This window comes from Leucopleurus acutus, assembly GCF_964270905.1.
Source record: "Leucopleurus acutus genome assembly, chromosome: X".
Classification (NCBI taxonomy): Eukaryota; Metazoa; Chordata; class Mammalia; order Artiodactyla; family Delphinidae; genus Leucopleurus; species Leucopleurus acutus.
The window spans coordinates 36,464,047-36,491,625 of NC_139148.1; the positions used below are offsets into that span (position 1 = coordinate 36,464,047).

Here is a 27,579-nt window from a genome sequence, read left to right on the forward strand (position 1 = left end):
TTCATAAGTTTCTGTCACAGAGTATGAGAATTTTTTTTTTATACTCAGAATACTTCTTCAAACTTCAGGTAGGCCACTGACTGGGAAATCAGTATTAAAGAGTATGAAGAATTTCGTTAGGGCTGAATTTATTTTAATGAGATTTGGATTGTATACAGTTAGTGTTCAGTTAGTTGTATTTCAGTAAGTGTACACAAATGGTTGAACAAACAATAGGTCAAAGCAGAATTATATTTAAAAAACAAGAAACATTTGAGAATAAAAATAGAAATTTGGGGCTTCACTGGTGGTGCAGTGGTTGAGAGTCTGCCTGCTGATGCAGGGGACACGGGTTCGTGCCCCGGTCCGGGAAGATCCCACATGCCGCGAAGCAGCTGGGCCCGTGAGCCATGGCTGCCGAGCCTGTGCGTCCGGAGCCTGTGCTCCGCAATGGGAGAGGCCACAACAGTGAGAGGCCCACATACCGCAAAAAAAAAAAAAAAAAAAAAAAATTTGCAGAAAAATCAGAGGCTCAGAAAAAAGTAATAAATTTTATATTAATTACTGTGCTCTGACAATCGTTAACAAATACCAAACTGAAATTCAGTATTTCTGTTTGTATAATTTAAAAATATGACAATACTGATTTTCTCTCATGTTTTCAAAATTAAAATCTTTTTTACATTATTGGTAAACATTTTATATCCCTACATGTGTCTATTGTAAACATACAGTTTGAATGGTTAAATTACATTATCTATTATTATTACTAGTAGTAGTTTTATGGAACATTAAAAGAAACACATATACACTCATAATTCTAGAAGCTTCCTCATTATTTATATTAAATGAGATGATCCCTATAAAGCCCTGCACAATGGCATTCTTAAAAAAGTACACTGAGTCAATTCTTGCTATAATATTTGTGATAAAATAAATTTTATTGAAAGTCAACCTATCTATAAGCTCCTAACAGATTTTCTTTACCGACAGAAGTTTCAATAACATACCTTAGAGTAAACTGACTCCTGAGAATGTTACTAAATTTTTAGAAAAATTTGCTAAACTAAACAAATTTAAGGCTATTTATTACATATAATCTTTTATTTCTTATTGAGCATTGGTGTACACAAGTAGGAAACACTGTCCCTACCTCCCCCAAGCCAAGATTTAGTTCTAGAAGCATACAGAAAAGGGAAATTCAGAAGTATATACATATTCTCACCTTGCAAAAGATCTTGAGAACAAGTTTCTAAATAACATCTCACATATGCAAAACCAAACAAAGGCATAATTAACTGCCTGGTTGCGAGAGTAAGACCTAAATGCTGAGTTTTGCTGTTAGTTTTGGAAAAGTATTCTGTGCAGAGCTGGGTTTGATAGCAGTTGAATTTCTAAGATCAGGTCAATAGAAAAAGAAAATTCTGTTCTAGTACAGAAGGTTTTGTTTTCAACTTCTTTTTAAAATGGATTCTTCAGTCCTGCTGATATGAAAGTAGAACTAATATAATTACAGCTCTGTGAAGCAAAGCCTTACTGAAAAGTTATCCATAAGAGAAAAACAGCATGAAATAGAGTTCTCTCAACAGGCAGCCTGGATTGTGCAGAAACATGTTAACAGGCTAATTATTTTTTAGCCTTTTGAAGTATGAATGGAAACTTATTTTTACCAGATATTAAAATATATTCTTATCCTTCATTAAGGATAACACCGTGGAGCACATGCAAGGATAAACTTATCAATGGAACAGAATGCACAGCTCTACGCAGACCCTCAGTGATACATGAGAAAATTATATGACAAATTAATCACTCTCAACAGGGTAGGAGCAGGAACAAATCAGAGGGCAACCTAGGAGTCTGTTAGTCAAGATGTGCTAGAAGCTTGCAAAGTGGGGTTCAGTGAATTTTTTTTTAACATCTTTATTGGAGTATAAATTGCTTTACAATGGTGTGTTAGTTTCTGCTGTTAAATGAATTTTTAAAAAGTTTGAGTGACTCTGATACACTTTCCTCCTTCAAAGAGAATTACTGCAAATAAAGGAGACATCACAAAGAGCATAGGGGAAGAAAGAAATGAATTAATAAATAGTGCTGTGCTTATTTAAAATAAAAGCCAATTTATAGCCTTGCCTCATATCACACCAAAAAAATTATAACTGGATCAAAGAGTTAAATGTAAATAATGAATGCATTAAAAGACTTAAAAATATGTGACTAACTCATCTGTGGAAGGGAAAAGACTTCCTATTAATAAAATAGAAATAACCACAGGAAAAGATGCATAGATTTGACTTTTAAAAGTAGACTATTTTTTTGTCAAAAACCATAAACAAAAATAAAAGCAAAAGCATAAAGTGAGAAAAATATTCACAACAGATATGACATTTACTGGAGAGTTTTTAATGTCAGGCACCAACGGACACCATAAACTTCCAAAGAAACTTGTATTTTTGATCAGAAGAAAGCATTTGAATCTCAGAATATAATCTGAACTATGACAACTCGAATGAGATAGAAACTCTCAAAATGGACGATGCAGTGTCCTTTTTCGTAGCTACATGGCCCAGTTGAGAACACATTCCTATAAGTGGCTGCTATAGTGCCTCAGTTCAGTCTGGTTTTCAAATTAAGGCGTGGAGGACTGCTTGCGTGGTGGTAACAATAGACTCAGAGCTAAAATGGAAGTGCTAGGTTTGTCGTAAACTTCTATTTTGCCTCTTATTTTACATGCAACGGAACGGGAAGCAAAGTAAATATATATTTATGTACCTTTTACTGTGCTGGGTGCTCGCAATGCATTATTATCATTTACTCCTCATTGCATCGTGATTGAAGTATTTTCTGTATTTTACATGAGGGGATGCAAGTTGGTAGACTTTTATTCCACAGGCATTGTCTCTGCTAAGACACTGCTTTTCATTTTCATTTCATTCTGCCCAAGCACAATGGTAATTACTGAGATGTCTTTTGTTTTTTTAAAAAAACATAAATGGGTATTAATATGTATTTAGGGCAAAAAATTCTGCTTATTACTCATCAAAACTGTGTGATGTCAAAAGACCAAAATCTTAAAGAACTAGTTTTCTAGCTATCACACATTTGTACACTCTGTGAAAGCTCTGCCTGAAACATGGACAATAAAGCAGTACAAAAGCATACAGGTTGAATAGACAGAGAAAAAAAAGAAATCAAATTAGAGCATCTCACCCTTATTAATTTTGCTTCTAGCCCAGGAAATGCATAAAGAACCATCATAAGATGACCTTTGGAAACGGTTTCTAATTGTGGTTTGGATACAGGTATTGATGATGCATAGAATCTCTTTTTGTGTTAGTAAGCCATGCAAGTTATTCCAGGAGCAACAGTTAACTGTTACAGTTATACTCTGGTTTGGTAATTCCACATATAATAATTTTTTAGGTATAAAATATTTCAAACATACAAAAAAGTAAAAATACAACGTAACAGGTAGCTAAGCACCCATCACCCAAATTGTGCAGATGTTAATGTTTTGGCCCTATTTGCTTAACTGTTCTCTTGTACCTATACATAATCCAAGAAGATATACTAAAGCTCATCCGGAGGTAGCCTCTTGCCTAAAGTTAGTGTATATCATTTTGATGTACATGTTTATACTATTATAACATTCGTAAGTGGCATGAATAACAATGTGCATTAGTTTTTGTTTTTAAAATTTAACAAATAGTATCTCACTAATACATCCTTTTGTAACTTTTTTCACTCAAATTATGTTTGTGTTGATAGATTCATTCGTTTTAACAGATGCATAGTGTTTTACTGTGAGAATAAACAACAGTTCAATTCTCCATTTCTCCTAACAATGGGCCTTTAGGTGGTTTCCACTTTTTCACTATTAGAAACCACGCTCAAGCGAAGTCTTCTGTGTGCATGTGTGGAATTTTTCTATGGCTGACACCTAGAAGTAGAAATGCTTGGTTGTAAAGGGTATAAACATCTTCAGTTTATTTCAGTTGTGACAAATTGCTCTCCAAAGTGATTTTACCAATTTATACACCTATCCCACCACTAGTAAGATAAGAGTTTCTCTACCCACATCCTCACCAATACTTGGTTTTATCAGATTTACTAACTTTTGCCAATCTGGGAGGTGTGAAATGGCATCTCCCTGTGGTTTTAATTTGTGCCTCCCTGACTGCCGGTGAAGTGGAGCAGCATCACCTCATGTTTCTTTTTTGCCCATTCATGTTTCTTCTTGGGTGAATCATCTATTCATATCTACACCATTTCCCCTTTTCCCTTTAATGAGTTGCTTTTATTCCTTTTTTTCTTTCAAATTGTTGAAATAATTCTTTATATATTATGTATACTAATCTTTTGTTCTTTATATGGGTTGCAAATAACTTCTACCAGTGTGGACTTGTCTTTTACTTTGCTTATGGTTTCTTTTGCCAGACACCATAAGGAAAGGAAGACGTTTTCTAATCAATGAATCTAGATGAACCCTGGCCTTCTGAAATATATACACCCCTCAAGGACCAAGCTAAAGAATTTGCAGATGAAATTATCTTACAATTAGACAGCTTGGCATTTCAGTCAGAAATAGTATAGTACATAGGAGTGCAAACGAGGTGCCCCCTGAAAACAAAAATGTTTTGAGACTTAACCTACAAAATTCAAACATCTAAGTATTACAGATATGCAAATGATTTTAAAGGGATAGAAAGTCTCCTAGACCAGGAGCTGACCTGTTAAGTGTATCAATATATTTAAAGAAAGAATTGGCCATTCACCAGCAGGTAAGTGAGGGAAACTTGGAAGAAAAAGGGGGGTGGAGACTAGGAAGATGTTGGTATTGCCCACCCAGACAGAGTCCAGGGGAATAGTCTTAACCAATGGACCAAGAGTATTACCATCCCACTGGTAAAGCCATGGGGAGGATTATGGTGGCGCTGCATCCAATAGGTCTTCTTAGCCTACTGACATTAAACATTAAATAATGAACTGAGAGGCAGCATAATGGACAGGTTAATAGGGCAGCTGCTGCAACGACTGCCTGAGTTCAATTTCTGGCTCCACCACTTACTGTGTAACCTTGTACAAGCTCTCTTTCCTCTACTGAGAAAACAAAAATAATAGGAACACCTAACTTCTAGTGTTATGGAGACTAAACGAGTGAATAAATGTTCTTGGCCATTAGGAAACATTCAATATATGTTACTTACTGAAATACTCAAATGCCAAAGGAAAGACAGGGGAAATATATAAAATGGAATGGTCAGAAGCTGAAGATACACATCAGAACTAGGAAGATACACAGGGGAAGCTGACCTGGACCAAATGAGGTGGGGAAAGCACTCATAAAGGGTAATTTAACTTTAGCTTTCACTAATAACAGCAACGTCCAGGACAGGAGCTGCAGCAGACCCATGCCGCCAGAACCACACTCTGAAACTCGAGCAAGTAGAAGAGGAGAGGATGCCAGGAGAGGGACAGTTTCAAAGAATGGGATTACTTAGCCTTAAAGCAGAAGACTAAAAGAAAGGCATTAGAGCAAAAATATGCGTGTGTGTGTGTGTGTGTGTGTGTGTGTGTGTGTGTGTGTGTGTAGCCTCAGAGAGCAAGCAGAAAGAAGACCAGTGAAGGATGGGAGTTGCAAGCAGCATGTTTCACCAGACTGTAGAAGAGGCTTTTCTAACAATTGTAGATCTCAAATGCAATAGAAAGCCAGTGAGTTATTTGCTAGTAGAACTATTTCAATATAGTATGGATCCTCAGCAAGCTGGGAAGGCAGCAAAGCATTTCAAGCATTTAATAAAGTTTGGATTAGATGTTCCTTAGATCCCTTTAACAGAAGTTTTGGGTTTTACAGAACATTCAATACCTTAATAATGAGTGGCAACCAGGGGCCACCTGTGATCTTGTTGCTCCATCATGTTGTGCCCATACAGTCATGCCCTCAGGGCTATTCAGATGTCTGTGGCTCGGGGGCAGAGGAAGGAGGCTGCTTGCTGTATGGTCAATGGTCCCCAAGCAGTTCCCCAGAATCTTCTTTTGTAGCAGATTTGTCCCATGTCCCTTGCTCAGCACATCACAGGCGTTCATTAATATTTACTGCTAGAGGGCTTCCCTGGTGGCACAGCGGTTAAGAGTCCGCCTGCCGATGAAGGGGACGCGGGTTCGTGCCCCGGTCCAGGAAGATCCCACGTGCCGCGGGGCGGCTGGGCCCGTAAGCCATGGCCGCTGAGCCTGCGCGTCCGGAGCCTATGCTCCGCAACGGGAGAGGCCACAACGGTGAGAGGCCCGCGTACCGCAAAAAAAAAAAAAAAAAAAAATATATATATATATATATATATATATATTTACTGCTAGAGAGACTGCTTAAACTCTATCTAAAATAACTTGATGGATTCTGGGAGTTTTGTGACATTTGTTATGTTAGGTGCTCATTTCTTTGCTTTCTTACTGATACTTCGCTTTGTTATGCATAATCAGAGTGGTCAAACAGGTTACTGCACTGCATCCTGAAGCGGGGTCAAGGTACCTTCACTGTAAAACTGGCTCAATAGTATAAACTCAGGGGGGAACGGTAATCCCTCTGATGTGTGATATTTTTAAATTTTATCCAATGGCAAACTTCTAGACTAAAAAATATTAATGCCTTCCTTTAACACTGCTGGCAATACTGTTACAGGCCCTTTCCTGTTATACACATTTCCTTTCTATGTTTCCTGCCTCTTCTCATGTTCTATCACCTACCAAGATCTTCTAGTACCCCCAATACTTCCCCCTCTATTTTTTTTCCTTTCCTGTACTCAGCAGCACCTCTATCTCTTCCCCAGTTCAGTTTTATTTTCTGACTTTCTCTTTTAATTGCCTTTCTCGCAATTTAGTGTCCTCTTATGTGTTCCCTGATTTGTCAGAAGCAGAAATACTTCATTATTTGGGTGGAAATTTCGTTTGTACTCAAAAGAAAAACAGTTTCCGCTATATTAAAAACAACTTTCAGCTGGTTGCAAAGGGAACTGATGAGGTTTGCATGCATGTTCATATTCAGTTCCCCTTTGTGGCCAGTGAGACTTGAAAAACACTGGAACACACAGGGTCAGCTCTTGTGCGGACTGATTATAGAGTTCCAAATATATGTGGCAAGTAGTGAGAGGTGTCAGCTAAATAAGTAACTGAGGGTCTCATGCTCTGATAGTTGGCATTTGTGATCCTGCAAATAACTAAACCTCCAGTAATAAGTACAACCTAGCATGGTGGGGGAAAAAACTACTAAAGGGGCAAGCTAGACTAAGCATCCCTCTGTATCCTTTTAGGCTCTAGTATTGGAGATCTCAATTAATTATCCCGTTCTTAGGATCAGATAAGCAGAAACAGACTTTTCTTCTAGTTTTACTGAAAAGCTATATTAGTTCTGGAAATAGAAAAGGGCTATTAACAGAGGATAAAAAGTACAAAGGAAACAGCATGGATTCCTGATACTTTCAGTACATCTTTTAATACAAGAAATAATCAAAAGAGAATACAGCTCCAAGACTGAACTGAGGCACAGTGGGTATCCCTTTGCAAAGTTAACTTTTCTTTTTGGATGTTGTCCAAGAAGCAATGGACTCTGAGGTACACATACTATATTAATCCCAAAGGAAGAGCCAATGTACTGTACTTTGAGGAAAAAAATATAAAAATCTAGTTAGAACACTGCTATTGCAAGCACAGTAAAGAAAATGTGGTAGATTAAAATTCTCTGCAGCGGGACTTCCCTGATGGCGCAGTGGTTAAGAATCTGCCTGCCGATGCAGGGGGCACGGGTTCGAGCCCTGATCCAGGAAGATCCCACATGCTGCAGAGCAACTAAGCCCCTGCGCCACAACTACTGAGCCTGCGCTCTAGAGCCCGTACACCTAGAGACCGTGCTCCGCAACAAGAGAGCAACGAGACGCCACCGCAACGGGAAGCCTGCGCACCACAACGAAGAGTAGCCCCCGCTCGCTGCAACTAGAGAAAGCCCATGCACAGCAAAGAAGACCCAACTCAGCCAAAAATAAATTAATTAATTAAAAAAAATAAATTCTCTGCAGCTCTTCCCATCCAGAAGTGGAGTCTTTGCCCACCTCTTGAATCTGAGTAGGTATTGTGACTTGCTTTGACCAATAAATCGTGGTGGACACTATATGGCATCTAAGCAAGGCCTTAAGAGGCCTTGCAGCTTCCAGTTTTGTGCTCCTGGAACCCCAAGACCATCACGGTGTAAATAAACCCAGGATGAAAAATCACATGGAGATACTCAGCCCGCACAACCATCTCAGCTGAGGCTCCAGACATGAGAGAGACCATCATGGACCATCCAGCCTCAGCTGAGCTGCCAGATAACTAAGAAGCTGCATGAATGAATGACCCCAGGAGAGACTGACAGTAGAACTGCCTGGCTGAGCCCAGAACAAACTGCAGGATTGAGAACGAACAAACGGTTGTCATAAGCCACCAAGTCTGGCGGTGGTTTGGCATACAGCAATAGATAAATGATGCATATAAGATTAAATTAAAAATATGCACACCATTCATTTCTAAAAAGGTGACAACAAATATAGTAAGTAATTTCATTAACAAAAAAGACAATGCCTATGTTTTGCTTAAAGCTCTGTGTGTGTGTGTGTGTGTGTGTGTGTGTGTGTGTGTGTATGTGTATGTATCTGGGCGTGAAAGAGAGAGGGAGAGATATTTATTTTCCAAACCACTGCAGAGTGGAGAGTGGCAGGGTTATTGAAGATTTAGTAACGAACCATGAGTTGTCAGAGATAACAAGCATATGCTGCATGATGAGGCAACTGGTTAGGTGGTATCTTAACAGGAGGGGATCTGTGTAGTTTAAGTTGACAGAAAGAAGTTACTACAGTGGAGGATAAAGGTGACTTCTCCTATGCTTTCTTCATTAGGTAAAATACACTTTAAATTACACTTGTTGATAGACATGACATGTCGTTTTCATTACAAGTCTTTTAGTATTATTTGACTATTAAAAACTATGTCCATGAATTGCTATGATTAAAAAAAAGTTAAGAAAAACTGAAGATATGAGAAAAACTTTCGCATACTAAAATGTCAGACTTTCTTTTTACCACTAGGATAATTGTAATTGTGAATAATTTTACAAAGGTGACTCTTGTGATAATCACTAGTACAAAACAAAACGAAATCTCCAAAGGACATAGCCTATTAAAGGCAGATGAGTGTCAATGGGTTTTCAGCTTAAGGACAGAAATCCATTGTCCATACAATTATTTTTATTCTATCACGTTTAAAGTTTTTTTCAGCTACTAAGACAAAGAATCACTTTGTTAGAGCTTAAAAAAACTAAACTTTTAAATTGTTCTAAGTTTCTAGCTGGAAAATAGTGCAAGGCGGGCAGCTTATGCTTCAGCCTTTAACAGCAAAAGAGGTTTAACTAGGGCTGGTAATAGATTGCCCTCTGCTGGTCAAAGCGTCACCAAAGAAATGATTCTCTACAGACTTTTTCTGTGTTAAAATGTACTGCGGTTTCTTCTTTCCAATTTTCTCTACCAGATACTTCTGGTGATATGGAACTCCAGAGAACTTATATTTCCTGGCTTCAATACTTTATTTGTAAGTTTATTAAAGCAATACACTTTAGGCTGGCTTTTTGATGGAGGAGGAAGAAGAGAGCACATGGTAATATTAGAAACTATACCATATATACAATTTGAGAACTATCTAATAAGACACCAACACTTGTTTAGAGTGATACCTTAAAATGACTACTTCAAGTCTAATATATCTGTCAAAACATTATAAAGACGCAACCACCAATATAAGCAATGATTCAGGCAAGGACCATCAATGAATGCTAAAAATCCACTGGGTTGAAAGGGGAAAAAATATATTCAGAGAGTCTCAAAATATGACCATCAGATTACTTATCAATTACAGAGGGGAAAAGTACTAGTACAATGGAGAGCTGGCAGCAATTAATAAATTTCCAGATTGAAAACGGATACATTTTTGGTCACCAGGGACACTGGTCACCTTTATCTAAAACAATAATCCAGATTCTGGTAGTAGCTAAGAATATGGGATCTGAAGTCACACTACCTGGGTTCAAATATAGGCCCTACAATACACCAGTTACATTACCATCAACAAGTTATTTATCCTCTATGGACCTAAACCTTCTCATCTAGAAAATGATAGTAATAATGGTATCCATCTGAGAGATATCTTAATTAAATATCTTAACAATTAAGTGAATATATATAAAAGCACTTCAGTGGTTGTCATTTATTATTATAAATTTTCTAAAAGTGGTTCTCAGGAAAGCTTGTTACTTCAATACTTGGGGTTCTTAATAAAAGAAAGTAAATATAGACACTAATAGGTACAGGATGTAAGACCTCAGATACCCAACTCTTCCTCATCTTCCTTTGACATCTTTTTTTCCCCTTGAATAAAGATAGTGACATGGAGCAGGAGATTTAACCTCAAGACAATTTTATCTAGAAATCCCAAAGAAGTGATTGGTAATAAAATGTCCAGGAAATGGTCTTGAGAAGAAAGGGGCAGTGGTGAGGTTTCTGGGCACTGATATATGATGTCTTTTTAACTCCTTAAATCTCATTGCAAGTCATAATCCAAGGTGCATGTATGTGTTTTGTACCTGTGGCAATACAATGGTCTAAATTATTTTTAGAATCCTATAATCAAATGCTTCATTTTCAGAAATTTTAATCTACTTTTGGCTTTTCAAAGAACCTGACAAAAAAAAGGTAGGTTCTGAAGCATGATATGAACCAAACTTGACTGACTCAAAGATGCTGAAATTAAAAATCTGACTGTCCTCAAAAATATCTTTGCCTCATCTAATCCAATGCTAAAGTTTCCCTTTCCCTAAACCTACTAATTTCCCATCTGTTTTCCAATTGCCACTTCTGAGGTCATTCCAATTCTAATGACTGTCACCATGTTTCTATGGTGTGCATTTCTAGAAGAAAATGTCTATCCAGTGCATTCAAGCCGATAGGGAAAGACAAAAGCCAAAGGTGAAGTATAGTAAAACTCTGATTGGCAGGTCCATTTAGTCATTAGAGCTTTCTTACAAAGCTAATCACTTTTCTGTGCTATTATAAATTTACAAACTTTGGACTTTAATTTCTGCTGTTTTTTAATAGTTCTTGAGGAAAATACTCCCATGGTTTGCTGAGAAACCAGCTCGTAGCAGCAAGTAGAGGATCTTCACACCCTGATTAAGGGTGGGACAGCCATGATTATAGCTGCTCGTGGTAGACTGCGAGGGCCTGAGCACAGTGCAACTGGAGACAGAGACAGGGCTGTGGCCAGACACCACATCCTGAAGAGAGCGGGGGTGCTCAGAGAACCTTGAACAAACCACAGCTTTGAGTAACAGGTCTCTGCTTCACTCCTCCTAAAGGTAACTACTGGCTCGGGTGGGCAATGAACTGGATAAACGCTTCCACTGCACCCCAACACCAACTCCCCCTTGAAGAAATAATTATCTTTTGAATGTGAAGTTCTAATGTGGACTACATAAGGCACGTCTTCTCTTCCTGCACACCAGCCTCCCAACGCTCTGAACTTCTGATGGGTCAGATAGAGTGCTTAAAAGGCCAACTGTCTCCATTTTAGAAGACACTAGCTTGGGTAGCCCCAAATAACTGTCTAGTTGAAGCACAATGATTCAGGTATGACTGAGCTGTCCTGTGTCTTCTGGGTTCTGGCTCTGAGGCAAGTTGAAAAGGGACCCTATCCTAACCCCAGTAATCCGTCAGGAAAGCTCTCATGCACCCCTGCTGAATACAGCTCACCATGGATTGTCAAAGTAAATTATAGCATGCCCGCCCTTTGAACCTCAAACATCTCAAAAGCAGGAAACTTCGTACAAGGCAGGACTTACACTCTGGGGAACTACTCTAACACCTCAAGGAGTAAATCATAAGGGTCTGAGCAGAACACTTAGGAAGCCAGTATTTGGCAATGATATAGGAAGTAATTAGAATGGTTAGGCAAGAGCATTTAGACCCGGAAACAGAAGCAGAACTTTGAAGAGGAGAAGCATGGGAAAGATGAATGAGAACCAAAGAAAACTGTAGGTGACCTAAATGAGAAAAGTCCAAGGGGCCACTTTTGCACAGAACTTGCAATTCTTGAAATTTCTGCCTGACAAGTTGTATTTCTGTTAATTTTGTATTCTCTGACATCTACACCTTTTACCAATTGCAATAATACTTCCCAGTATGTTAGGAAAATATAAATAAAAATTTCCTTATATTTCAATTAGGGAACTCAAAATCACTTAAATCATAAAGAATTTATACTGATATTGATGGGATAAAAATTAGCTTACTGAAATCCAAAGTTTTCAAAGAAAGAAAAAAATTGGGCTTGATTTCTTCCAGTCAATTCTGCTACTTAGAGTCTAGAAACCGTCTGAAATTAAAAGTATTCAAAACTTGATTCCAGTTTACTTACCATAAGGTACCCTTATCGACTCTAGAGAAAAACCAGTAATTTCTGCTAAGGTAGAGGGTGAGGTTGAAAAAAAACCAAACATGTGCCTTGAAGTTAATTTACTAGTTGTGTCACCTTGGGCATGCTATTTAACATCTTTGAGACTCAATTTCCTCGTGTGTAAAACGGGGCTACCACCACCCATCGCTAGGGCTCTTATTATATGTAAAATGTTCTGCCTGGTACTGGCACAGGATTGTTGCTCACCATGCATTCTCTTCTCTTTCCTTTCGGTTCCTTTGGACTCTAAGATCCACTCTGATTTAGTTTTCTCCCTTTCTAACTCATAGAGCACTTAAAGCCTGTACCACACATCACATATTAATCTGAATCTTGGCTTGCTTCTGGAACCACTCCTGAATTTCCAGAGACCCTAAATTAGCTTGTGGTTGATATACTTCTGTGACTTCCACATGCCACTAGAAACACAGTAGGAACTCCAATAAATATTTGTGAATTGCACTGCTTAAGAAAAATACAGGGCTTCCCTGGGGGCGCAGTGGTTGAGAGTCCGCCTGCCGATGCAGGGGACACGGGTTCGTGCCCCGGTCCGGGAAGATCCCACATGCTGCAGAGCAGCTGGGCCCGTGAGCCATGGCCGCCGAGCCTGCGCGTCTGGAGCCTGTGCTCCGCAACGGGAGAGGCCACAATAGTGAGAGGCCCGCGTACCGCAAAAAAAAAAAAAAAAGAAAACAAAACTACAGAGCACTAAAAAAAAAATCAAAATAGAGGAAGAAATGGCGAACATTACACCTATCCAGGCATTCTTGCCCGATAAATTATCAGTCATCTGACCATCGTTTTAAGCAGTACTTCTGACTCTTCTTTGGTTCAATGGTTGAGTGACATCTGTGGTAGCCAGCTTCCAAGATGGCTCCCAAAGACCATCACCTCCTGATATTTATCCCTCCCACACTGAATCACTGATGGCTTTGGGCGACCAACAGAATACTGCAGAAGTGACAGTGTTGACTTTAGAGGCTAGATCAAAAACAGGCATTGCAACTATGGCCTTGTTCTCTTTAATTACTTGCTCTGTGAGGACAGATGGCTGCATGACCTTGGGCAACTTATGCAACTTTTCTGAGGTTCACTTTTCCTCACCTTTAAAATGAAGATATTTATTTCATAGTATTTAACAGGGTATTGTGAAGACTGAATAAGACATGCATATAAAGCACGTAACAGGATGCCTGGCACATAATAGGCTTTCATTAAATGTGGCTAATACTGGTGTGGTGGTGGTAGTGGTGGTGGTAGAAGCTGCAGTAGCAGCAACTGATTGGCTGTGAGATGTGAAGGAAAGAGAGGAATCAAGGATGATTCCTAGGTTTTTGGCTTGAATAACTGAAGAAGTGATGGTGTCATCTACTGACTTCGGGGACAATAGAAGATAAGTTGTGGAGAGTAAGGACATTCTTTTTTCTTGGACCCAAGGTACTTATTAAGCCTCAAACAGGTAATACTAAAATTATCTTTCAATCACTTATAAACAGGATTCCTTTTCCATTCTTTCTTCTCTAAATTATTTTGAAGTGTTTTTTTGTTCTAAATAATTCCTTCCTGGAACATGAAAAATTGTTGAAGTAAAAATGATAGGAATTCCAGAGGTCAAATTACTCTGCAGTCAATGGCCATGTACCCCTGGATGAACCACTGTTCTTAATTAAATGATGGCAAGCACTGCAAATGCAAAGATGAATAACAGCAGAACAAAATCCAGACACTCAGGTAGTCCTCACTTTTGTTTTACAGAGAAGTATTAGCAAACATTAGGAAGGATATATGCAATCAACAAGAAATAAGATAAGCATCAGGGGTTATGAGAATTGGCAAAGTACGTTTCTTAATTTTAAATGAAGATGTACTGATAACTAAAGTGCTCGAGCTTGATGAAATTAGATTTCTGTTCCCATTCTCAGACTCCCACTGGTTTAACTACCCAAGGAAGGGTAATGTGTGATGCAGGTCTGGCTCCTCAGCTGTACACACTTAGCTTTCATTTAGTTAATAGTTCATAGACTGATTAAACAATACTATACATAAAATTGGTTTCACAATTCTTTATATTGTAATGTAACTATTGATTTTATTTGAGGCATATTTGGTCTTCGGATTCTGGCGCTTTCCAGGATTCCCCAAATTCATTATGAAATACTCCAAACAATGTACTACTTTGAATCTGAATCGAGGCAGCACAGGACAATTTGAAGTAGAATAAGTTAGTTCATTAGTTAACCAAGATGAGACCCAAACCCCTGAATGCACTGCTCTGGGCCTCACTTCTTTATCCCCCAGCTCTATGATATTTGATTCCAGTAACCTGCTAAAGTAAGAAAACTTTGCATTTAGTTTCTCTTTATTTGTGATAAAGTTGAATTGCAAATAAGCCATCCACAACGATTTTACAGACAGGTTTGTACCAATATTTTACTGGGTTACTATGGAGTGGTTCCCTCTACCACTGTATTGTACAAAACTAACTAGTCGTGGGGATTAAACCTTTGAACTTAACTTCTGCCAAGCATGCTAATGAAGTTAAATGAGGTGTACCGGTTCATGAAATAATCAAAAGGAAGCACAGTATATATACTGTCCACTAATTTCCTCCCACTATAGAAATAGAGAAATGAGTTTGGTTTTTTTTTTGAGAAGGTAGTTGCTACATTTACCGTTAACTACTGAATTTCTTCAATACTCTGTTTAATTTCCTTTTCTTCCCACTGCAGTTCGTGTCATGCAAGAATCTATTCACGCTGACTAAAACTGAAAGATAATGGAAGAGTGATGATCAGAGAATTTAAAATCTGAAATTTAGCATCACCACCCTGAACAACAGAGCCTTGGTTGGCATAAACTACTCATACAGGTAAGACTGATCACTTTTAATTTAAAAGTTAACTCTATAAAAACTCTAACAGAACTAAACTTTAAGTTTTGAAAGCTGATCATTAAGAAAGGTCAGCATATTAATTATGTAGATAATCGTTAGTAATTGAAGTTAGAATTGTAGACTTCTTTCATTTGTCAAATTAGCAGAGGCACAATGTGTTACAGGAGTGATTCAAGACAAGACAATCTGCTGAGAGGAATGCAGTCTTGTACACATTTTCTAGAGAGCAATCCTGTATATATAATGTGATTGTTATTTGAGTTTTTAAGCTTTAGAGTATTTTCTAAATTTTAGAAAATAATTATCTAGCAGTTTTATAATCAAACTTTACTTTTAAAGGAGAGGTACACAGTAGATACAAATTTGATGTTTGGGAAGCTAAAGATGGTCAACTAGTTGTCATTTGTTATAGTGAAGGTTCCTATAGAGTTTCGATGTCATCTGTCTGATAAAGCTAGCCTCTGTGAAAGTCTTTTTACCCCTCTTCTGTTCTGAAGCATTTGCTAGTAGAAAAGCAAGGCAATGGTAATGAATAATATGAGATAACAGATGCTCTATGTGGTGGTCTAGTTTTAAAAAAAAAAAGGAATACTATCCATTAATACAGAAGCACCACCTTTATAGATTTTAGTACATAATGCATTATCTACACAAGGCAGCGGCTAGTGTTTTTAACATCATCATAAAAGGAAGCTCCATTCCTTATGTAATATAAAAATTTACTTTGATCAGATAATTTTTTCTTAAGAAATAAACTGGCTAATTTCACTCTCTGACTGATTTTTTTTAAACATCTTTATTGGAGTATAATTGCTTTACATTGCTGTGTTAGTTTCTGCTGTATAACAAAGTGAATCAGCTATATGTACACATATATCCCCATACCTCCTCCCTCTTGCATCTCCCTCCCACCCTCCCTATCCCCCCCACTAGGTGGACACAAAGCACTGAGCTGATCTCCCTGTGCTATTCGGCTGCTTCCCACTAGCTATCTATTTTACATTTGGTAGTGTATATATGTCCATGCCACTCTCTCACTGCATCCCTGATTGCTCTTTTCATGGGCAAGGTTAGTCCATTAATATTTATTTTGATGATTTCTATAATCTTGCTTTTTAAAAATATTTATTCCATATTTTAATTGATTTTTTTCTTCATTTTTGTTCCATCCCCCCACCCCCCAGTAAATTAGAATTTCATCATTCTATTCCTATTTTTTAGGTGGTTACCTTGAAATTTTGTCATGCATGTTTAACTCGACATATACTAAAGTGAAACAGTATGTTAATCCCACTCCCAAAGAAGACAAAGGCACTGGAACATCAAGTTAGATCCCACTCTTGACTTGCGTATTATTCTTGTCCAGCACTTTCGTTCTGTCCTGTTTTAAATCCACAAATTTGAAATTACTCTTAAAATACATGACTATTTTGGTTTGGATTTACATAAATGTTTACGATTTTATTTGCTCATCATTCCTTTTTGCATTGCAGACCATCCTTTGGGGAGCATTTTTCTTTCTTCCTAAACTACATCCTTTAAAGTTCCTTTAGTGATAGTCTCTTGTTGATAAGTTCCCTCAGGTGGTGTTTACCTGTAAATATTTCATTTCAGCCTCAATCTTTTTTTTTAACATCTTTATTGGAGTATAATTGCTTTATAATGTTGTGTTAGTTTCTTCTGTATAACAAAATGAATCAGCTATATGTATACATATATCCCCATATCCCCCTCTTGTGTCTCCCTCCCACCCTCCCTATCCCACCCCTCTAGGTGGTCACAAAGCACGGAGCTGATCTCCCCATGCGATGCAGCTACTTCCCACTAGCTATCTATTTTTACATTTGGTAGTATATATATGTCAATGCTACTCCCTCACTTCGTCCCAGCTTAACCCTCCCCCTCCCCGTGTCCTCAAGTCCATTCTCTACCTCTGCGTCTTTATTCCTGTACTGCCCCTAGGTTCTTCAGAACCATTTTTTTTAATCTGACTGATTTTTAAATCAATTCCAATTTGCCAGGCTGTACTGGATTCAGATACAAACTCACTCTGAAGCATATGGACCGTTTTCTAAATAAAAATTGCAAAGCAACAAAATAAAATGATAAAGACACTGGTAGACATTAAGGGTCTTAGTACTTGAACCTAGAGATACTCAAGCTTTCAAGCCTTTGGGTGAAGATTGGTTTAAAAAGTTATTTCAAAATTATAATGGTATATTTTGGGAAAAATCCCTATTTCTATAATCTAAGATGCAGAAAATATAATCATGATTCTGAAGAGGGGTAGAGAGTAAAATATTCCTGAGGGGCTGGGGGCATATAAGAATCTCAGAAGGCGGTGGGTAGTAAAAAGTTTTGTGTTTATCAAAAGAGAGAATGAGAAGAAAAAGATTGAGAATCCCTATTCTAGATTATAAAAGAGTGGAGAATGTGGTACTTAGAAAGGTATGGTGAAAAATACAGAGAAATGAAGCACATTCTGAATAGAGCTCATGATTTTTATTTGACCAGAATCCAAAAAGTTTTCTTACTTCCACCTGAAAGAAGTAAAGGCATGAGAAAAATAAGAATGAAAAGGAGTTTGTATTTGTACCTTTTGAAGCAAGAAATATTTAAAAATAAGACATTAAAAAAGCAAAATCACACCTGCATTTATACTGTGATTAAAATATCTTCTAAAAAAAAACTTCTCTGAAAAACCAAGATACTAAATTACACACAAAGACACATAAGGGTGCTCTAACCAACAAGCAGTAGCAACTACAGTTCTGACACAGAATCTTAAACTAGATTTTTATTGAAGTATGATAGATTATCATTAAATATTTGAAACAAGAAATTACTGATGCCATTTGGTAAAGACCCTGGGATTCTGGTGTCCATCCTTGGTCACTACACTTCCCTTCTGTTCAATTCAGGATCTTGCCTGAGTGTTTATGTAGAATTAAGTTTACTTCTGAAATATGAAAAGTGACTTTTCTAATAGTATTAGATTATAGAGAAGTTCTTTAGCCGTGAAAAGACACCATTTTGAAAAGTATTTATGTACAATTAACGTGGTAATTAAAAATCGGTCTTCTATTAACATGGCCACAAAATACTTTTGCAACACTTTCCTTTGGCTAGTATGTGCCTTAAAATTGTTTAAATTACCTTTCTAGGCTAAAAATAAGTTGTCATTTACAAACTGCCTTAAAATCTAATATAAGAATTATAAATTTCTCTAGTATAAAATAATAAATCTCAGGCATTTAACTATTTCTATCAAATTTTGTTTTTTAGACAAAGGCACCATCCACAATAATCAACTTTCTTTTATTTCAATTGGACAATCGTGATTAGAAAAGGTGAGACGGCATCTATACTTTCCCTTTTCATCCAATATATTTATGTTACTATTTTATTTTATCCAATGCTTTATAAAAAAAACTATTTAGCTGAAATACCATCTATAATTTTAATACTAAATATCTGCAATTCTGTTCTAGTTCCTGTGGCAAAATTCAAGGAAATCTGATATAAATGAGTAACAACTCAACATGTATTCAACCATCCATGATCTCTTCCATGGCTTTACCGATCATTTATACCTTCCTTTGTATCATTGGTCTCTTTGGAAATTCTCTCTCTCAGTGGGTATTTTTAACAAAAATAGCTAAGAAAACACCAACGCACATCTACCTAGCACATCTTGTGACTGCAAACTTGCTTGTGTGCAGTGCCATGCCTTTCATGGGTATCTATTTCCTGAAAGGTTTTCAATGGGAATATCAATCTGCGAAATGCAGGGTGGTCAATTTTTTGGGAACTCTATCCATGCATGTAAGTATGTTTGTCAGCCTCTTAATTTTAAGTTGGATTGCCATAAGCCGCTATGCTACCTTAATGAAAAAGGATTCCACACAAGAGACCACTTCGTGGTACGAGAAAATATTTTATGGCCAGTTACTGAAAAAATTTCGCCAGCCCAACTTTGCTAGAAAACTATGTGTTTACATATGGGTAGTTGCTCTAGGCATAATTATTCCAATTATCATATACTACTCAGTTGTGGAGGCCACAGAAGGAGAAGAGACCCTGTGCTACAATCCGCAGATGGAACTAGGAGCCATGATCTCTCAGACTGCAGGCCTCATTGGAACCACATTTATTGGATTTTCATTTTTAGTCGTACTAACATCATATTACTCTTTTGTCAATCATCTGAGAAAAATAAGGACCTGTACATCCATTACAGAGAAAGATTTGACTTATAGCTCTGTGAAAAGGCACCTTTTGGTCATCCAGATTCTACTAATAGTTTGCTTCCTTCCATATAGCATTTTTAAACCCATTTTTTTTGTTCTACACCAAGGAGCGGACTGTCAGCAATTGAATTATTTAATTGAGATAAAAAACATCCTCACCTGTCTTGCATCAGCCAGAAGTAGCACAGACCCCATTATATTTCTTTTTTTAGATAAAACATTCAAGAAGACACTATATGATCTCTTTACAAAATCTGAGTCACCACATATACAATCCTCTGGTTGATTTCTGAATGGAAAACACCACCAAACAGAAAAGTGTTCATATGAGTCTATTAGGGACCCTAAATTACATGATTAACAGGTCATAGCTTGGTTGATAATAGGCACCAAGAAAATCTCTTTGGTTTTTAAAAATAAACAAACAAGCAAATATAAAACTCACTTTACGGTTCTACTTATAGTGAAAGTTGAGATGGCAGAGAGTTAAGAGGCAAAAGTCAAACATATTGAAAGGATCCCACTGCATATAAAACCAACAGACCATTTTCTGTTTAAACTCAACCATGGATGCTTCTATTCAAAACACAATACGTCACAACTATAGGATAAAGAAGCAAATGGTTTATGACTTTTCTACTTTTTGGGAGTTAGAATACAAGGGTCCATCTATGGGTAATGTCTTGTTGGTAGCTTTAAAAATGAGTAAAAGAAAAAAGTGAATAAGGAATTTCCTCATTTAAGTCCTATCTGAATGTATGAATAATGTACTACAAAAATCCAAGGTTTTATTTCATGAACACATTATTTATTTGGTGTTATCTGGTTCATGATCCTGGGAGAAGCAACATTCACTGATTCCAGTATTTATTAAGTAGATGTTATTTATAAATATGCTTAAATATTTGGATTAGGCTTTGTCAAAATAAAAATGAATATAATGTCATTACATGCTGATCTTCATCACGTTTTGTATATTTTCCTCTGTTTTCAATATAAATAATGTTATTAATGACAAACAGTACCTAGCATGTAAATATGTTTAATTAATTTCTGTGAAATAAATGAATGAATGATAGGCAATATAATAGTATCGTCGCTGCAAGACTGGTCTCTGGAGTTAGAGTCCCTAGATTCAATACTAGTTCCACCTCTTATTTAGCTGGACAATCTTAGGCAAATCACCCACTTTAAGTGTTAAGTTCTTCATTTGTAGAATGAAAAAATACTATGTAATTCATAAGTACTATGATTAAACCAGATGATGTTACTATTATGAGTAGCTATCCTTTACTAAGTACTTGCTATTGTGCCAGGCACTCTGCTTACATGTATTATTTGAATCATCACAACCCTAATGTATGCCAATTTACTGATGAAAAAACTGAAGTGCATAGTTAAATAAGTCACCCAAATTTTCTCCAATATCTAAGTAAATATTTAAAGGGTAAGCCTTTCTGAATGGTCATTTCTTTCTTCCATGCAATCTTGTCACAGTAAGACAAATGATGATGGCTATATTCTGTATTATATATATTATAATTTAAAATAAAAAAGAATGTGTGCTTTATCTTCCTAAAGAGATCATAAGCACCTTTGGAGCTTTAGTCTCTTTTCTATTTCTACTCCTATGGTACTTGCATTCTCTCTGCTCAGATAAGAACCAAACATAAACAGCTGAATAAAACTGAAGTTGAATAAACCTTAACTGTAACCTGCTACTTCGTTAGAGACTGCTTAAAGACTCATTTATTCTCTACATGGTAATTTCTTCAGTGCTCAAAAAGTTTCAAGTTCACATGGCACTTCTAAGCCTTTAACCTCATAGCATGTTTCGTTCTAGAATTTAAAATATAGAAACAATTCACTATACAGATTCCCCAAGAGCCATGTGCTCAAAATCACTAGAGGTTTTCCCAACACATCTGTGCAATTTTCATTAAAAAAGAATAGAAAACAGTAAATATTTTTTCTCCTTTTTTACTTCAATGTTTAACTGAGAGAAGAAAATGTTCAGAGAAACATCAGTAAAAACACATGCTGGCTTCAAATATTTACAGTATACAACTATTCTTTTATAGTAGCAATCTTATTTCTGTCCTATTATTTTTAACTTGCAGAGATGAACGAAGACCTGGGAACTCCAGGTGACTCCCTAAGTGCTGGCTGTAAACAGGGGTGTCCAATCTAGTAATTTCATAGACATGAGAATCACATAATAACTCAACGTTGACCAGGAGACTTCCCAAGACATCCAGCTTTCTCCACAGTTAGAGCAATACTTTTATTCTTACATAAATTTTAAAACCAGCACTCATTAGACTAAGAGGAATTGAGAAGATGATCAATAGTTTTCATTTAACATAAGCAGTACTGTATTAAATCTCACTGTACTTAGGAGTTCTAAAGATATATGTAACTTGTAAAAAGCATTACTAAAAAAACCACTTTATATCACCACTATTTAAATAAAAGATAAAAGATATTACACCAAAGTAGAGCTTCCTACATTTAAAAAAGGCAGGAAAAAAGATATGCAATTTCTCAAGTTATTCATTCTGATAGACAACTTCTGTTTTAATTCTCTGTACTGAGCGTATTAATCACCATGTTTATCTTTATACCATAGATGCTTTCGTGAATAGGTGATTGTAAATTATGTTGAATTTTTTGTGTAATTGAAGTACTGCCTATTTAATGTCATGGCAAATACTTTACATAAGGTATCCCTTTCTAAATTTACCCTAACTTTAAAGTGTGAATTTCAGAAAAACAATATTTTTAATGTGTCCATGAGTTATAGTCAAACACAATTTCAGAAACCTCAAATTTTGACTTAAAGATCAACAAGATTATATCTTAACAGGCATGATAAATGTTTCTTTCCCCCTTTATCCTTTCATATATACACTCCCATCAAGGCAACTTGCAAACTATTAATCAGGAATATGTACCATTAAGACTAGACCAGCAAAATTAAGGATGTACTACTCAACCTGAAAGTGAGTTTCTATTCTGTGAGTAGAAGAGGAAGATGTTGAAGAAGGAAAAAATTTTCCTCTACCCCTGTAGGTTCTCCTGGCTGGTCTAAGAGTTAAATTGACATGAGACAGATTAACAGGAGAAAAAACAAATTAAATTATGTACCTATGGGGGTTCCATAGGAATATGAGGCCCAAGGACAATCTGGGCAATTGGAACTTATATGCCATCTGAGAGAGGAGAAGGAGGTAGGGGTTTGGGACTTCAAAGGGGAGGAAGGCAACTCACATGGAGATAGAAAAACAAATGTTTGGTAAACAAGTGCTTGCTACTCCATGCAAAGACAATGGAACACAGAGAGGACTTTGGTGTCCCCAGCCTGCTCAGCTCCCCCAGCATACCAGCTCATATTCTTTGCAGACATCTCTGGTGATAGTACTCTTCCTAGACCAGGCCCTTTAAATTCCTTCAGGCGCTTAAGGAGGAGGTAAAAAGAAAAATTTCCTGAATCTTTTGTTTCTTAAAAACAACCAGCACCAAATAGTCTTCAAGCCAAAGAGATACATTTTGGGGGTGGCAAGTTTTGTTCCCCTACAATGTCAACCCTGTTCTGATTTGGTAAGGACGACTGCAGCCCACCCCTGGCTTTGCAGTCTGCAGGGTGGAAAGTTGTTATGAACAAATGTGTGAAGACAGGTTGAAAGGAAATCTTGCTTGGCAAACCACAAAGGGAGCACAGAGGGACACTGGTAATTTGCTAAGCATTTCAATCCTGCAGCCCAATGCCATGAACCTTCTCTGACTGCCCCCAAATTCAAAGTGAGTTGATATCAGTGGCAAGAGTTACTACAGCTAGAAAGGTTTTATACCTGACAGCACAAATGCTCTAGCTGTATCATACATGCTTGCTACCGTGGGCTAAAAAGGAAAGGAGCAGTGAAAGGATTCACATCTGTTAAGCAAAAGAAAACAGTCATTCTTTCCTTTTCAAATCAAGGAGTTGATTTTTTTTGAAGGGGGGTGGGTGGAAAAAGAGAAGCAAAATCATCTTAAATTTATCTTGTATTTCTAAGTATTAAAACCCCACTTTCAAGCTGAACATGTACATTATGCTCACAACAACCTTACGAAAGTAACGCAGAAGGTAAGCCTGTGTGCTTATTATAATAAAGAGTAGAATAAGTAAGTTTTCATTTTAAGGAGAATTTCAATATTTTATATAAACATGAGGGACTCTTGGGAGTTGTGGTAAGAGATGTAAAAGAAATGTCAAGAGCAATAGAGGAAGAAATACCGTAAGAAATCCACAATGCTATGGCAACTAGCGTGATCTGATGAACACCCATTTATAATGAAGTCTGGCCCTAAGCTGGTGAAAGGAGAACTGATACCATAAGGGGACCAGAGAGCAGCCAGGCGTGTTCATGGGTTAGCAAGGAAAACCATTTAAAGGAAGCACACACAGAAATGCTTGGGCGGAGGCTCCTGGCTGAGCGGCTGTGAGACTGGGGTTTTGCAGTTCTGAGAACTAAAAACGGAGCCCCCAAACCTCCTGGGCACAGGCCCTATTCAGAATAGAAAGTGACTGTGTGTACAGCAGTTTGCTCTCAAAGAAGCTGCTTAACTTCAACTTCGTTTATTAAAACAGTACATCAGTAGGTCAGAGCCACAGAAAGGTCTACGGCTTGCTTGTCTCTCCACGCCCAGGTGATGCTTTGTGAGGCTGTCTCTGGGAGTCAGGAGAGACAAGAAAATTTCAACTTTCACTGCTTAACAGAGCAAGTGAAGGCAGGCAAGGAGCCAGGAGTTGCATTTACCTTGAAAACTGTTCTATTTCTTTCTAAAGTACTTTTAATTTAGGGGTGAGAGGAAGAAAACACTGAAACATAATGAAAGTTACCACATCCTTTCATAAGAAAAAAAGGAATAAAATACATGCCTTAATTAATGCCTGTAGGGAGTCAAAACATGAGAAATATGCCATTATGACAGTGGGTCTCAACTGGGGGTGATTTTTGTGCCCCAGGGGACATTTGACAATGTCTGGAGACATTTTTGAGTGTCACAATTGGGGGGAAATGCTACTGGCATGTAGTGGGTAGAGGCTGGGTAGAGGCAACAACAACACAGGACAGCCTCCCACAACAAAGTGCCTGGCCCCAAATGTGCATGGTTGTTGGGAGATGCTGTACTATGATGACACACCTTCTCAAATTTCAAAGGATTATATAGTTATTTTTTACACAATTTCATGTGAAACTGCTTCTCGAAAGCGAGCAGTTTCCACTACAGGTCACATGGCACCATATACTCAAATCTAACCTGATATAACCAAACAGTTTTAGACTCAGGTATTATGATTTCAAAAAGAAATGCATACCAAGTAAAGAAAAAAGTATTATTAATATAATGTTAGGACCTTTGGGAAACCCAATGCTTTTGGATCAATATCAAGAACTTGGGGTGGGGGGGAGGTGAAGGAGGGAGGGAAGGAGAGAGAGAGAGAACCAGAACCAGGGAGAAAATGAGAATATTCTTGGCTAGCTGAAACAGATGATTAAATAATCTAAATATTTCTCAAAGGAATGGAACGCTCCAATGGTCTTCTATTTCCTTTACTAAGTATAAGGGAAGAAAATTTGGACAAAAACTACAGAAACCAAAATCTACATACAGAAGAAATCTATTCAGACAAGTCACTGAATATACAATATCTGAATGTGAAGAAAAGCTACTAGGCTGCAAAATTAGTTGTTTTAGCAAAAACAGTAACAACACATCAAGTGAAATTTTAAATTATTAGCCATGTGAAATGTATTGTTATTAAAGATCACTACATTGGAAAACCCCTATAATAAGGCCCTGAATGAAACTACTTTGGGTTACCTAAATTACTGAAATTATATTAGTAAATCCTGTTGACACAACCTTCAAATATATCTGGAAATCTACTTTTTTTTACCACCTCCTTGCTACCACTCTGGCCCTGCCAGGCAGGAGCATCTCCTGTTTCCCAAGTTCCACCTATTCAATGTATTACCAACAAAGCAACGTAGTCCTGTTACCGTGGAAAGTCAGATCATAGTCCATCTTTGTTCAGAACTCTCTGGTGAATCCTCATTTCTGTCAGAGTATAAGTCAAAGTCCCTCCCCTCCTTTCCTCTCTAACCTCATCTACTATCCACTCTCCCCTTTGTTCACTGCGCCTCAGCCATACTGGCCTCCTTGCTCTTGCTCAAAAGGGCACTTATGCTCCTGCCTTAGTGCCTTTACACTGGCTGTTCTTTTACCCAGAACCCTCCTCCTTCGATGTCAGTTAGTGCACTCTCTCTCTCTCCTTCGAGTCCTTGCCAGAGGTCAGGTTCTCAATGTGGTCTGCTTGATCACCCTATTTAGAATTGCAACCCCTTCTCCAGCAGTCCCTACCTACCCCTTTGGCTGCTCTCTTTTTTTCTGTAGCTCTTTTCACCTTCTAACCTACTACACAGTTGACTTCCTTATGCTCAGTGATCAGTGTCTGTCTTCCTGAACTAGAAAGTCAGCTCCACTGGGGCAGTGATTTTGTCTGTTTTGTTCATTGATGTAGCTCCGGTTCCTAGAATAGTGCCTGACACATAGTAGGCACTCGATACATATTTTTGGATGCACGTCTTAAGAAAAATACACCCGAGTTCAAATTTACCAATTAGCTAAATGTGAGTATTACATTTACCCATGCGAAATGTATAGATTTCAGGTACTGAAATATAAAGAATATCAACAATAATGTGTGCTCTGTGTTGAAAGTCTGCTTCCCAACTCAACAATGGTGCCTTTTCTGGTGGTTTCTTCTTATTAACTTGCAGTTTCAGAATCACTTCTCTCTTCCCTTCCTTAGAATGTTTCTGGATGCTTCCTCAAAATTATCTGGCATGTGCTTTAGACACAATAAACAAATTTATTAAAATCCAATACAAAACTAACTTTGAGCCTTTGCACACACTATCCTGTTGCTTGAAACATCCTCTCATCCCAGTGTAACTCCGCCATGACTCAAGACTAGGCTCAAATGTAACTTCCTCCATGACGTTTCTCTGACTCTGTCTTTTAATTATATTTACCATCCCGTACCTTGGACGATAATTATTTGTTTTGTCTATCTGTGAAGATGGCCACAAACAAGTTCTCCTATTCTTGTGCACATAGGTTGCTCCTCCAACTAAAAGGTGCAACTTATTTTTCCTCCTCTTGAATCCAGGCTACTCTTGTGACATTTTGACTAACAGAATGCAGAGGACAGGACACAGTGCCAATTCCAGGTCGAGGCTTCAAGAGGCCTGGTAACTTCCATTTTTGCTCCTTTGGTGCCATGAGACACTGTCCTGCTAGAAAAATGGGCCATGAAGGGGGGAGAAAGACAAAGAGAGAAATGTTCTGAATGAGAGACTATGAAGAGGGCCTAGCCAGCTTCCAGCTGTTCTATTCACTTCTGCTGAGATGCCAGAAAAGTGAGTGAAGCCTTTGTGGATACTAACCATGCCGCCTTAGCCAACAGCCTGTGAAACAGAATCAGGCAGTCCCCATCAAGCTCTGCTCAACTGCAGAACTGAGAGCAAATAAATGGCGCTTGTTGTTGCAAGTCACTGTGTGTTATTCCGTAGTAGCTGGTAACAGATACACTATCTCATCTCTCTACTGAGACCATAATAATGCCTTTAGGGCTCCAAGCACAGTATACTGCATGAAGTAGGCACTCGGATATTTGTTGAATAAATCAATCGAATGTAAGTTAGAAGGTGAAGCACAGCATTCAAACATAACTACTTTGGGATTTTATTTGGTTTTGGATTGTCATTATATCAAATACCATGGCTAATCAAAAAGCTGACTATATTATTGAAAGTATTACAGTAGAGTACGCTGTCAATCATTTATCATATGATATTGATATAATTACCTTTCAAGAACAGA

General features: G+C 37.5%; 2 protein-coding genes across 10 annotated transcripts in view; one reads left to right on the forward strand and one right to left on the reverse strand.

Annotated features, from left to right (window-relative positions):
* The window catches only part of CASK (calcium/calmodulin dependent serine protein kinase), a 389,761-nt gene that overhangs the window by 155,557 nt on the left and 206,625 nt on the right, over positions 1-27,579 (reverse strand). The window lies entirely within an intron of this gene.
* Positions 18,923-19,933, forward strand: GPR82 (G protein-coupled receptor 82; the record flags this gene model as incomplete). The annotated part of the gene is made up of 1 exon (XM_082864942.1): positions 18,923-19,933. The coding sequence occupies one exon, from the start codon at positions 18,923-18,925 to the stop codon at positions 19,931-19,933; it is 1,011 nt and encodes a 336-aa protein (XP_082721068.1).